The following is a 15,040-nucleotide window of genomic DNA, read 5'->3' on the forward strand; positions in this document are numbered from 1 at the left end:
CTTTATGACCAAGTGTCTATTAAATAAATGTGAAGGGGAAAAAGCCAAAACTCAATAAAAATAACTCTGATGGTAGTTTCTTTTGCTGTGCAGAGGCTCTTTAGTTTAATTAGATCCCATTTGTCAATTTTGGCTTTTGCTGCCATTGCTTTTGGTGTTTTAGACATGAAGTCCTTGCCCATGCTTATGTCCTGAACGGTAATGTCTAGGTTTTCTTCTAGGGTTTTTATGGTTTTAGGTCTAACGTTTAAGTCTTTAATCCATCTTGAATTAATTTTTGTAAAAGGTGTAAGGAAGGGATCCAGTTTCAGCTTTCTACATATGGCTAGCCAGTTTTCCCAGCACCATTAATTAAATAGGGAATCCTTTCCCCATTGCTTGTTTTTCTCAGGTTTGTCAAAGATCAGATAGTTGTAGATATGTGGCATTATTTCTGAGGGCTCTGTTCTGTTCCATTCATCTATATCTCTGTTTTGGTACCAGTACCATGCTGTTTTGGTTACTGTAGCCTTGTAGTATAGTTTGAAGTCAGGTAGCGTGATGCCTCCAGCTTTGTTCTTTTGGCTTAGGATTGACTTGGCGATGCAGGAAAAAGGCCACAAGAGGGGCTGCCACGGCCACTAATGGAGATGGCCCTGGTAGAGACCTTTGGGGGTCTGGGACCTCTGGACTCCCCATGCTCTAACTTCCACACTCTGCTATCAGAAACTTAAACTTGAGGGTTTTCTCTGTTTTTCACTCGCAATAAATTCAGAGCAAACAAAAGATGTGGAATCTGAGAGATTTATTCCACTAGTGTGCTAGGACCATTAAAAAGACAAGGGCGCCCCCTCCCGGCAGAGGCTGACCACTCCAGCAGAAACTGCGGACAGGCTTTCATATCCCGCGGAGCTACAGGCTTCCAGCAGCCTGGGGCCTCGTGGGTACTGAGCTGCGTGTGGGGGTCCAGGACCCGATGTCGCCTGCCATTCGGCCAGGGCATCGGCAGATGTATTGGTCCAGCCCCCGAGAGACCCAGGAAGAAGGCAAGGAGGTTCGGTACGAGCGATCTCGAATGGAAGAAGAAGGCAGTCCGTCTGCGGGAGCCAGGCCGCAGCGCCATCCACCTTCTGTCCATGTCTTCTTTAGTAATACATTTATCTTCCTCGCCATAACAATTCGCGGTGTGGACGACCCCCTCCCCCCCCCACTTTTTTTCGGATTTACTTGTATGGAACCTGTGCAAAAAATATTTAATTACGTTTTGTATTAAACCCTTTCATTGGGAATCCCTTCCCAATTTTAGTCTCCCACCTATCCCCAGATGACTACATTGAAATCTCTCTTACAAAATCTACAAACCTATATTCGCCTGCAGCTATTTACTTTTAAATAAGGGCTATGTTAAGCTACAGGAGGAAATGATTTGCTTACCATTCGGACAAATGTGTGAACACAACTACAAAATGGGAGAAAATTTTTGCAACCTACTCATCTGACAAAGGGCTAATATCCAGAATCTACAATGAACTCAAAGAAAAAAACAAACAACCCCATCAAAAAGTGGGCAAAGGACATGAACAGACACTTCTCAAAAGAAGACATTTATGCAGCCAAAAAACACATGAAAAAATGCTCACCATCACTGGCCATCAGAGAAATGTAAATCAAAACCACAATGAGATACCATCTCACACCAGTTAGAATGGCAATCATTAAAAAGTCAGCAATCAACAGGTGCTGGACAGGACGTGGAGAAATAGGAACACTTTTACTCTGTTGGTGGGACTGTAAACTAGTTCAACCCTTGTGGAAGTCAGTGTGGCGATTCCTCAGGGATCTAGAACTAGAAATACCATTTGACCCTGCCATCCCATCACTGGGTATATACCCAAAGGACTATAAATCATGCTGCTATAAAGACACATGCACACATATGTTTATTGCGGCACTATTCACAATAGCAAAGACCTGGAACCAACCCAAATGTCCAAAAATGATAGACTGGATTAAGAAAATGTGGCACATATACACCATGGAATACTATGCAAACATAAAAAAGGATGAGTTCATGTCCTTTGTAGGGACATGGGTGAAGCTGGAAATCATCATTCTCAGTAAAGTATCACAAGGACAAAAAACCAAACACCACATGTTCTCACTCATAGGTGGGAATTGAACAATGAGAACACATGAACACAGGAAGGGGAATATCACACTATGGGGACTGTTGTGGGGTGGGGGGGGGGGAGGAGGGATAGCATTAGGAGATATACCTAATGCTAAATGACGAGTTAATGGGTGCAGCACACCAGCATGGCACATGTATACATATGTAATTAACCTGCACATTGTGCACATGTACCCTAAAATTAAAAGTATAATAATAAAATAAAATAAAAAAGGAATGACATCAAAAAAAACCCTCAATACTTAATATAAATATGAATCAGAATAATTTCAGTTCCTTAAGTTTTCAAGTTTTTGCTCAGTTTTCCTTGACACTCATTGAGAGGGTTAAGCTTTGTGTCTCCATCTAAATCTTGAATTGTAATCCCCAGATGTTTAGGAAGAGACCTGGTCGGAGTGACTGGATAATGGCGGCTGTTTCTCCCATGCTGTTCTTGTGATAGTGAGTGAGTTCTTGAAAGACATATAGTTTTCTGTTCGGCAAGTTCCTCCTTTGCTCACTTTTTCTTCCTTGCACCATGTGAGAAAGTCCAAGCTTGCTTCCCCTTCACCTTCCGCCATGATTGTAAGTTTCCTCAGGCTTTGGGTCAATTACTCTTCCCTTTAATAAATTACCCAGTCTTGGGTATTTCTTTATAGCAGTGGGAAAACAAACTGAAACATTCATTATTATTTTTGAGTACTTAAAAATAATCATGTTTACTAGGAAATCTCTAGATAGCAATAATGTTTTTGTAATCAGTGACGTGATGGAATGCTTTGTGATTCCTTTGAAATTTAGAAAAAACTAAAACCCATTTTTGTTCAAGTAGGCAGCTGAAACCACTTCTTGTGTCTTATAATTCACATTTCATTCTCTAACATGGATATTAAGAATATAGACATGTGTTAAGGAATGTGTTTTCTCTTTGGAAGCGTGAAGTGGGGAGAAAACAATCTGCAACCCAGTGGTAGACATCAATTTGCCTCAGATTTCTTTGGAATCAGAAAAGGTAAATTGAATAAAAGCATGCATTATGTAAGTAAGTACAAAGTTGTCTATGTATATATGCACATAATAGCAAATAATATGAGACCTAGAAGTATTGCTGGAAATAATGATTTTAGAATAAATTCTTTTACATTATTTTTGAAAAGTAGTTTTATAAGCTAAATTTTCCTTCAATATTTTTCTTCCTAAAATTGTAGTTATTATTTTAAAAATATAGTCTTTGTACTTTGGGAGGCCAAGGCAGGTGGATCACGAGGTCAAGAGATTGAGATCATCCTGGCTAACACGGTGAAACCCCGTCTCTACTAAAAATACAAAAAAAATAGCTGGGCATGGTGACGCACGCCTGTATTCCCAGCTACTCAGGAGGCTGAGGCAGGAGAATTGCTGGAACCCACGAGGCGGAGGTTGCAGTGAGCCGAGATCGCAACACTGCACTCCAGCCTGGGTGACAGAGCAAGACTCCGTCTCAAAAAAAAAAAAAAAAGAAAAGAAAAGAAAAAAGAAAAAAATTACATATATAGTCTTTGTAATAGCTAACAGATATTAAGATAAATTAATTATACCAATGAACACAACAAGATTACTTCAGCAGCACAGAAGAATGATGACTTACTAGAAAACTGTCTGTTTCATTTCATATGCAGGGATTATTTTCCAGGGTCAGAAAACCATGTAAGCAAAATGTTTACAAAGGTCTTTTCAATATCATTGTCTCTTCTGCCCTCTCTCCCCTTCAAACCTAACAAATGAAACATGCAACATAAATATAGTTCTAGGAAATATACATATGTCTAATTTTTGTTTTAACTTTGTAAAAGTAATGGCCAGAAGATCGAATCCTGATAACCAAGTTAATGATGTATTGTAGTACAGGTAATGTCATTCTAAGAGCATGCTGCATGCAGAAGTGTGACTCATGAACCAAGCACTTGACTTTGATCTTAATCAACCTCTGCCATGCTGCAAGGCCGTAGGTCCACTGCCAACTCCTCCATATCTCAGTTACATCATCTCGTTTTTGTAATAATAAATTCCTTGGATATTTCTATATATCATGGTAAATTTCAAGAGGAATGGTTGTTCTGAAAGCAATTTAAAAATTTAAGGCACTCCACAGATACTCAATCATGTTTGTAGAGTCCTTTGTTTTCTTATGCAGTAGGAACTAATAGATAATATTATTCAACCCCAGGGTGTCTTTATAGATTTTGTTCCCTCACTTCTTAGATACAAAGAAATACTTGAAATAATGTTCACCTCAAATTAATAATAGTTATCCCTGGATAGTGGAATTGTAGATTTCTTTTTGTTCTTTCCTTCGTATTAACTGTACAGTTAGTATTTTTCATGAAGCATAAATTACTTTCACATATAATTACTTTTTTCTGACATTAAACTTGAGCACAATTAAAATACAAAGAAAAAATTACATATTGTAGTATCTATGAGAAATTTTAATCACTATAAAATACTTCTCTATATCAAAAAGTTGAATGTCCCAATGGACAATTCACGTGAAGGATATATGAATGATCATAATAAATATAAAATGTTGCTTTTCTATAATCAAATAAATGCAAACATGTAAAATTAGGTTTGTCATTGTAAAACTGTTGAAATCCAAAGTCAAAATGAAGATCTCAGGTTGGGGGCAGTGCACATTAACTGCAAATTAGTAACAACAGTAGGAGTGACAGCTGGCTTTTCAACATAAACAATGAAAGCCATAAATTAACAAGCTGATTCTAAAACTCATGGAAATGCAAAGAAGCAACAATTATAAAGGCAATTTTGAACATGGAGAAAAAAAACTGGAAGATTTATGCTCCCAGGTATTAAGACCAATTTTAAAGATCCATTAGTTAAGACAGTATGATACTCGTGCAAGGAGAGCAAAATAGGCTATTAAATAAAATTTATGGGATGTCATTTTTTGGACTAAGCTCCTGCACTAGGCTCCAGCAAAACAGATCTAATCAAAATGGAGTCACTTTTTCTAAGGTTCCATGTCACCAAATTAAAACAAAGTTGTTTATCTGACCTGAGAAATGGAAAGTGAAATGATATCCAAACACAGGAACAAGACAGTTTTATCCAGAGTGATGAGGAAGTCCCTTCTGCTTTAACCTTTACAAAGAAAGTAACCAGAAGTAGCCTGATGTTAACTAACCTGTTTGTTTGTTTGTTTGTTTGTTTACACATTTTTCTGGTTCCCGCTCAAGCTACCTTATAAAAGCTAGCTCTTCTGCCGGATCTTTAATGGGATGATGCCTGATTCATGAATCACAATAAAAGCTAATTTAATCTTTAAACTCAATTTGTTATCATTTTATTTTTTAAAAAGTCTAATGAAAGAGATAAAACAGAAACAGATCCATGTTTACAATAACTTAAGTTTCTTATTTTATATTTAAAATGTGAGGCTGTAATGCAGTGGGTAAAGGATGGAATACTCTACAAATTGTGCTAGATCAATTTTATTCATTATAATATGTTGACTAAGACTCTCTCCTTTGACTAAAAAAAAGGACTCAGACTCCTTCAGCTTCTCTACTTGACTAGGACCATACTCAGTCTTGCCTCTCCAGCCTTTTATAATTCATTTCAAGGAAGAATCCAGCTAAATCAGTTTAGTGAAAATCCACCCTTAGTATCTGACCACTCTATATATTATCACCTTGGCCTGCCTTAAGCAAGAATTCTGTTGAGTCAGTCTAGCAAGAATTACCCTTAAACCCGATGTTTCTTGTTAGTAAAATTTCCGTCACTTACCCCACCCTATTCCTTTGCTATACATTCCCACTTGTTCCTGCTGGAGTCAGAGTTGAGTCCAAACTCTCCCCTTCACCGACAGACTTAATTGCCTCACTGCTATGACCCCTACAGTTATCACCGTACCACCCCAAACCCTTCAATAGAGTCCTACTTACTGCCTTTAACGAGTGTAATGAATAACTTTCCTATAACAATACTTTTATACGTCGAAAAACCTTTCTAGCCTACCCCACACGATACATAAAAATAAATCGCATATGGATTACATCTAATGTGAACAGTATAACAATTAAAAAAAACATAAAAATACCTTCACTAAAAGTAAGTAAAGATTTCTTAAGAACGACATAATAGTATAACAACAAAGAATAAAATAAGAATAGTTGTCTAAAGTTAAGGACTTTTTTCTATTTCTTAAATGACATCAGTAAGAAAATAAAGAGCAAGCAATAAACAAGAGCAGAGTATTTTCAATATATTTATCTAACATAGGATTCATGTCCGGGACATACACAACTTTCATATAAATCAATTTTTAAATGGCAGGCAATTCAGTACAGAAATGAGGAAAAAGACTTGGATAGATGCTTCATACAATAGAATATCCAAATAACCAATATACATATTAAAAAGAAGTTGAACTTTATTAGCTATAAGGACATCCACATTAAAACCATAATGAGATACCACTACATACTGACTGGGTTTGGGACATACTACCCCCATATCTGACATAGTAGAATCTGAGAAACCAGCAGAAGCAGGAAAGTCATTCTCACCTTCCATTGCCCTTCTTCCCTGCAACAGGTTAAAAAGTCTTCATTCCAGAGATACTCTCTCTATACCTGGAAAAAAAAATCTTAAGCCTCAAAGACAGAAAGATATCAAAAACAATCTGAAGAAACAGCACTTTCTAAGTGTGCCCCAACCCCTGGTTTATCACTATTATTAGATCATATCCCCTTTGTGCAATCACACTTCCCCTCAATTATCCACTTTATCCAACTCAGCACAGAAGTACATGGACTTTGTCGTTTCTTTGAGTCTTCATTTCGGAAGGTTCCCCTGTCATGTAAAACTTATGTTACGGAAATTTCCATGCTTTTCTCTTGTTAATCTATCTTTCATTATAGGTACCTCAGCCAAGAACCTTGTGATGACTGAAGAAATATTTTCTTCCCACTATGATATCCACCAGAATGTCTAGAATGAAAGCAACAGACAATACTAAGTGTTGACAAGGATGTGGAACAAGTGAAATACTCATACACTATATGTAGAGCTTGGACAAACTGTTAGGCATTGTCTAGCTTACAGGAACATACATGTGCCCTATCACCCATCAATTTTACTGTGACATGTATACTAGCAGAATTATATACACATATTTACCAAGTGGCAAATATGGGAATACTCATAGTATCAAATTCATAATAGCAAAATTTAGAAACAACATAAATATTCATTAATAGTAAAGCAGATAGATAAATTGTATTATTGGTATGCAGCACAATTCTTTTCTTTTTTTTTTTTATTATTATACTTTAAGTTCTAGGGTACGTGTGCTCAACATGCAGGCTTGTTACATATGTATACATATGCCATGATGGTGTGCTGCACCCATTAACTCCTCATTTACATTAGATATATCTCCTAATGCTATCCCCCTCCCCCCACCCCACAACAGGCCCTGGTGTGTGATGTTCCCCATCCTGTGTCCAAGTGTTCTCATTGTTCAATTCCCACCTATGAGTGAGAACATGCAGTGTTTGGTTTTCTGTCCTTGCGATGGTTTGCTGAGAATGATGGTTTCCAGCTTCACCCATGTCCCTAAAAAGGACATGAACTCATCCTTTTTAATGTTTGCATAGTATTCCATGGTGTATATGTGCCACATTTTCTTAATCCAGTCTATCATTGATGGACATTTGGGTTGGTTCCAGGTCTTTGCTATTATGAATAGTGCCACAATAAACATAGGTGTGCATGTGTCTTTATAGCAGCATGATTTATAATCCTTGGGGTATATACCGAGTAATGGGATGGTTGGGTCAAATGGTATTTCTAGTTCTAGATCCTTGAGGAATCGCCACACTGTCTTCCACAATGGTTGAACTAGTTTACAGTCCCACCAACAGAGTAAAAGTGTTCCTATTTCTCCACATCCTCTCCACCACCTGTTGTTTCCTGACTTTTTAATGATTGCCATTCTAACTGGTATGAGATGGTATCTCATTGTGGTTTTGATTTGCATTTCTCTGATGGGCAGTAATGGTGAGCATTTTTTCATGTGTCTGTTGGCTGCATAAATGTCTTCTTTTCAGAAGTGTCTGTTCATATCCTTTGCCCACTTTTTGATGGGGTTGTTTGATTTTTTCTTGTAAATTTGTTTAAGTTCTTTGTAGATTCTGGATATTAGCCCTTTGTCAGATGGGTAGATTGTAAAAATTTTCTCCCATTCTGTAGGTTGCCTCTTCACTCTGATGGTAGTTTCTTTTGCTGTGCAGAAGCTCTTTAGTTTAATTAGATCCCATTTGCCAATTTTGGCTTTTGTTGCCATTGCTTTTAGTGTTTTAGACATGAAGTCCTTGCCCATGCCTATGTCCTGAATGGTATTTTCTACGTTTTCTTCTAGGGATTTTATGGATTTAGGTCTAACATTTAAGTATTTAATCCATCTTGAATTAGTTTTGGTATAAGGTGTAAAGAAGGGATCCAGTTTCAGCTTTCTACATATGGCTAGCCAGTTTTCCCAGCACCATTTGTTAAATAGGGAATCCTTTTCCCATTTCTTGCTTTTGTCAGGTTTGTCAAAGATCAGATGGTTGTAGATGTGTGGTATTATTTCTGAGGGCTCTGCTCTGTTCCATTTGTCTATACCTCTGTTTTGGTACCAGTAACATGCTGTTTTGGGTTACTGTAGCCTTGTAGTATAGTTGAAGTCAGGTAGCATGATGCCTCCCGCTTTGTTCTTTTGGCTTAGGATTGACTTGGCAATGAGGGCTCTTTTTTGGTTCCATATGAACTTTAAAGTAGTTTTTTCCAATTCTGTGAAGAAAGTCATTGGTAGCTTGATGGGGATGGCATTGAATCTATAAATTACCTTGGGCAGTATGGCCATTTTCATAATATTGATTCTTCCTATCCATGAGCATAGAGTGTTCTTCCACTTGTTTGTGTCTTTTATTTCATTGAGCAGTGGTTTGTAGTTCTCCTTGAAGAGGTCCTTCACATCCCTTGTAAGTTGGATTCCTAGGCATTTTATTCTCTTTGAAGCAATTGCAAAAGGGAGTTCACTCATGATTTGGCTCTCTGTTTGTCTGTTATTGGTGTATAGGAATGCTTGTGATTTTTGCACATTGATTTTGTATCCTAAGACTTTGCTGAATTTGCTTATCAGCTTAAGGTGAATTTGGGCTGAGGTAGTGGGGTTTTCTAAATATACAATCATATCATCTGTAAACAGGGACAATTTGACTTCCTCTTTTCTTAATTGAATACCATTTATTTCTTTCTCCTGCCTGATTGCCTGGCCAGAACTTCCAACATTATGTTGAATAGGAGTGGTGAGAGAGGGCATCCCTATCTTGTGCCAGTTTTCAAAGAGAATGCTTCCAGTTTTTGCCCATTCAGTATGATATTTGCTGTGGGTTTATCATAAATAGCGCTTATTATTTTGAGATATGTCCCATCAATACCAAATTTATTGAGAGTTTTTAGCATGAAGGGCTGTTGAATTTTGTCGAAGGACTTTTCTGCATCTATTGAAATAATCATGTGGTTTTTGTCTTTGGTTCTGTATATATGCTGGATTATGTTTATAGATTTGGGTATGTTGAACCAGTCTTGCATCCCAGGGATGAAGCCCACTTATCATGATGGATAAGCTTTCTGATGTGCTGCTGGATTTGGTTTGCCAGTATTTTATTGAGGATTTTTGCATCAATGTTCATAAGGGATATTGGTCTAAAATTCTCTTTTTTAGTTGTGTCTCTGCCAGGCTTTGGTATCAGGATGCTGCTGGCCTCAGAAAACGAGTTAGGGAGGATTCTCTCTTTTTCTATTGATTGGAATATTTTCAGAAGGAATGGTACCAGCTCCTCTTTGTACCTCTGGTAGAATTTGGCTGTGAATCCGTTCGGTCCTGGACTTTTTTTAGTTGGTATGCTATTAATTATTGCCTCAATTTCAAAGCCTGTTATTGGTCTATTCAGGGATTCAACTTCTTCCTGGTTTCATCTTGGGAGCATATATGTGTCAAGGAATTTATCCATTTCTTCTAGGTTTTCCAGTTTATTTGCACAGAGGTGTTTATAATATTCTCTGATGGTAGATTGTATCTCTGTGGGATCAGTGGTGATATCCCCTTTATCTTTTTTTATTGTGTCTATTTGATTCTTCTATCTTTTCTTATTAGTCTTGCTAGCGGTCTATCAATTTTGTTGATCTTTTCAAAAAACCAGCTCCTGGATTCATTGATTTTTTGAAGGGTTTTTTGTGTCTCTATCTCCTGCAGTTCTGCTCTGATCTTAGTTATTTCCTGCCTTCTGCTAGCTTTTGAATGTGTTTGCTCTTGCTTCTCTAGTTCTTTTAATTGTGATGTTAGGATGTCAATTTTAGATCTTTCCTCCTTTCTCTTGCGGGCATTTAGTGCTATAAATTTGCCTCTACACACTGCTTTAAATGTGTCCCAGAGATTCTGGTATGTTGTGTCTTTGTTCTCATTGGTTTCAAAGAACATTTTTATTTCTGCCTTCATTTTGTTATGTACCCAAGTAATCATTCAGGAGCAGATTGTTCAGTTTCCATGTAGTTGGGCAGTTTTGAGTGAGTTTCTTAATCCTGAGTTCTAGTTTGATGGCATTGTGATCTGAGAGACAGTTGGCTATAATTTCTGTTCTTTTACATTTGCTGAGAAGTGCTTTACTTCCAGTTATGTGGTCAATTTTGGAATAATGCGATGTGGTGCTGAGAAGAATGTATATTCTGTTGATTTTCTGTGAAGAGTTCTGTAGATGTCCGTTAGATCCACTTGGTGCAGAGCTGAGTTAAATTCCTGGATATCCTTGTTAACTTTCTGTCTTGTTGATCTGTCTAATGTTGACAGTGGGGTGTTAGTCTCCCATTATTAGTATGTGGGAGTCTAAGTCTCTTTGTAGGTCTCTAAGGACTTGCTTTATGAATGTGGGTGCTCCTGTATTGGGTGCATATATATTTAGGATAGTTAGCTCTTCTTGTTGAATTGATCCCTTTACTATTATGTAATGGCCTTCTTTGTATTTTCTGATCTTTGTTGGTTTAAAGTCTGTTTTATGAGAGACTAGGATTGCAACTCTTGCTTTTTTTTGTTTCCCATTTGCTTGGTAGATCTTCCTCCATCTCTTTATTTTGAGCCTATGTGTGTCTCTGCAGGTGAGATGGGTCTCCTGAATACAGCACACTGATGGGTCTTGACTCTTTATCCAATTTGACAGTCTGTGCCTTTTAATTGGAGCATTTATCCCATTTACATTTAAGGTTAATATTGTTATGTGTGAATTTGATCCTGTCATTATGAAGTTAGCTTGTTATTTTGCTCGTTAGTTGATGCAGTTTCTTCCTAGCATTGATGGTCTTTACAATTTGGCATGTTTTGGCAGAGGCTGGTACTGGTTGTTCATTTCCATGTTTAGTGCTTCCTTCGGGAGCTCTTGTAAGGCAGGCCTGGTGGTGACAAAATCTCTCAGCATTTGATTGTCTGTAAAGGATTTTATTTCTCTTTCACTTAGGAAGCTTAGGTTGGCTGGATATGAAATTCTGGGTTGAAAATTCTTTTCTTTAAGAATGTTGAATATTGGCCCCCACTCTCTTCTGGCTTGTAGAGTTTCTGCTGAGAGATTTGCTGTTAGTCTAATGGGCTTCCCTTTGTGGTTAACCTGACCTTTCTCTCTGGCTGCCCTTAACATTTTTTCCTTCATTTGAACTTTGGTGAATCTGACAATTATGTGTCTTGGAGTTGCTCTTCTTGAGGAGTATCTTTGTGGCATTCTCTGTATTTCCTGAATTTGAATGTTGGCCTGCCTTGCTAGGTTGGGGAAGTTCTCCTGGATAATATCCTGCAGAGTGTTTTCCAACTTGGTTTCATTCTCCCCGTCACTTTCAAGTACACCAATCAGATGTAGATTTGGTCTTTTCACATAGTCCCATATTTCTTGGAGTCTTTGTTCATTTCTTTTTACTCTTTTTTCTCTAAACTTCTTGCTTTGTTTCATTCATTTGATCTTCAATCACTGATACCTTTTCTTCCAGTTGATTGAATCGGCTTCTGAAGCTTGTGCATGTGTCACGTAGTTCTTGTGCCACAGTTTTCATCTCCATCATGTCATTTAAGGTCTTCTCTATGCTGTTTATTCTAGCTAGCCATTAGTCTAACCTTTTTTCAAGGTTTTTAGCTTCTTTGCCAAGGGTTCGAACATCCTCCTTTAGCTCAGAGAAGTTTGTTATTACCGATCTTCTGAAGCCTTCTTCTCTCAACTTGTCAAAGTCATTCTCCATCTAGTTTTGTTCCACTGCTGGTGAGGAGCTGCATTCCTGCAGTGCAATTCTTTAGAGTATCCAGAATGAACACACTATTATTACATGTATGAAGGTGAATGAGTTTCATATGCATAATGTTGAATAAAAGAAGACAGACACAAAAGAGAACACAATATTTTATTCAATTTTATATGACTTCAGATTAAAAAATAATTAAAACCAACAGAATTTGGAGTCAGAATACCCATTAATCTTGGGAGAAGTGACTGAGTGGTGGCACAAGGACACATCTTGGAAGCCAGTAATGGTCTATTTCTTGGCCTGGATGGTGTTTACATGGGTATATATCCATGTAAAGTGAATATTCACTTTGTAAAACTCATGGAGCTATTAGCAAGTGAGCTGGCATATTTCAATTTAAAAAAAAGGAAAAACATTCATGGAGTACAGTTTTCCATTTATCAGATTGATACTCTTTTTCATGACTATATGTGCAGTTATCAATGAAACAGGAAATTCTGTAAGTCAATGGAATGGAAATTGATATCTATTTTCTGGAAATTATTGGATGATATCTACAAAAGCTTAAGAAATAGATATTATTTTATCAAATAACTTAATTTCCAAAACTTTTTCCTATAGAAATAATCAAAGATATGAACTTAGCACTATGTGAAAGAATATTTTCTACAATATAATTCCTATATTTAGGCATGAGAAACAACCTAATTATTTAGGGATTAAATAAATATATCATGGCATAGTTTTTGATAAAGTGTTCAGAAGCCATTTAAATTCATTCATTCAGACAGCATTTTCTGAACTCTAATCCTACAATTAAAATATTAAATGGTGAGCTAGTTACAAAGCAGCATATAAAGTGACTCAAATTACACTTTGTATAAAAATATATTTATTATGGCAGTATTTTCTCTGAGTGAGAAATTTATTGGTGATTTTTATATTATTTTTTCTATTTTCTTATAGTTTCCAGCTCTAAATAAATATATGTTACCTTTATATGAATATACATCAGGCATTTTTCAACAGAAGGAATCTAATAACATTTTTAAAAATCAAACATTCGTAAGTATACCACTTACATACATTATTTTTAGCATTACTTCTTTTATATTAATGTAGGCCTTCATACTTTCATTCCATACTGATGTGCCATACCTCACTAAGCTTTTTAAAAATATTATATCCAATACAAATTATTTCTAATCTATTTTGGAATTTTGTACATATTGCAGAGAATATATTCCAGATATAGTTTTTGCTGCTGTTAAATTAGTTCCTTACTAAAAAATTCCCAGAATTAGAAATCCTAGCTCAAAAAGTATAAATGGAATAATCAGCAAAATTTAATTATTGAACAATATTTACTTAATACTTAGAAAGTGTTCAAGTATTTCCCAGGTGTTCAGAAAGTATGAAAATCTGAGTGTTGTAATAGTTCAGAGGAAAACAGTGAGGGATGAGATCAAATCTGTCCATGAGTAAGTCAAAAGTAGTTGGTGGAGGAGAATCCCATGGTGTTCAAAAGAAAGAGAAAAACAAACATTTAGTGTATGCCATCTGATTAAACCCCTCAGCACAGCCACTTTGCTCATTGCTAAATCAAGCCCTAAATAAACTATTATTCTACCTTTTTGTGTATTGTTCTACCTCTACACGTGTATTAGATATTTGTCTTTAACTGTTACCAGATTTCATTCAATTCAACGTCCCAAATCTTGTGTAAGGAAAGCTGTTATCTTTAAATTTGGGACATACGTGCCTACCTTTTGTAGTTCCAAACTGCACTGCCTTTATTGTCATCAGGTATCAAGTTTGTATCAAACGTGCGATCTGCCAATTTCACTGCCTCACCTATATCTCTCAGCTTTAGCCCCCGGTTGAGCTCTTTCCTTTAGATTTGTCTTCCCCAGGTGTATTACCTTGTTTTCCAGGATGTGTCTAATTTGGTTATGTTCTTTTATATCTCACACTAGCTGATCACTCAATAAGTATAATATCATTGTTGGAAATTTGCTGCTATACTTTGTTTTGGAATAGTTCCCTGAACTCTAAATACTTGAATGTGAAAATAATTAAGGTGAAGTATTGAATAAATTGATTTCTTGTACAAAATATTCAATATGGTCTATAGATTTAGGGCAACTAAAAAGGCTTCCTCTGGGTGACAGTGAAGACTATTTTGTTGCTATGCACATTCAGTAAATCGTACTGCTTATGCATTTATTTTCATTGACAAAAGCATATCATATATTTATTCTATTCATGTTATCTATAATTCTCTTAGGTTGGAATTATGTTAGAATTGTTGCTGGGCATGGTGGCTCACGCCTGCAATCCCAGTTCTTTGGGAAGCTGAGGCAGGTGGATCATCTGAGGTCAGGAGTTCAAGACCAGCCTGGCCAGCATGGTGAAACCCCGTATCTAGTAAAAATACAAAAATTAGGCAGGCATGGTGGCATGCACCTGTAATCCCAGCTACTTGGGAGGCTGAGGAAGGAGAATTGCTTGAACCCAGGAGGCAGAGGTTGCAGTGAGCCAAGATCATGCCATTGCACTCCAGCC

General features: G+C 36.8%; 2 protein-coding genes across 2 annotated transcripts in view; both read right to left on the minus strand.

The window, feature by feature from the left end:
* The window catches only part of LOC134810336 (uncharacterized), a 408,558-nt gene that overhangs the window by 325,574 nt on the left and 67,944 nt on the right, over nucleotides 1-15,040 (minus strand). The window lies entirely within an intron of this gene.
* LOC104006928 (putative protein PRAC2) lies at nucleotides 785-1,117 on the minus strand. Its single transcript, XM_009451665.1, has one exon. The coding sequence runs from the start codon at nucleotides 1,115-1,117 to the stop codon at nucleotides 785-787; it is 333 nt and encodes a 110-aa protein (XP_009449940.1).

Source organism: Pan troglodytes, chromosome 5, assembly GCF_028858775.2.
Source record: "Pan troglodytes isolate AG18354 chromosome 5, NHGRI_mPanTro3-v2.0_pri, whole genome shotgun sequence".
NCBI classification, from domain to species: domain Eukaryota; kingdom Metazoa; phylum Chordata; class Mammalia; order Primates; family Hominidae; genus Pan; species Pan troglodytes.

Excerpts from the sequence above, each read along its gene's own strand:
- LOC104006928 (XM_009451665.1), bottom strand. The coding sequence starts at position 1,117 with ATGGACAGAAGGTGGATGGCGCTGCGGCCTGGCTCCCGCAGACGGACT.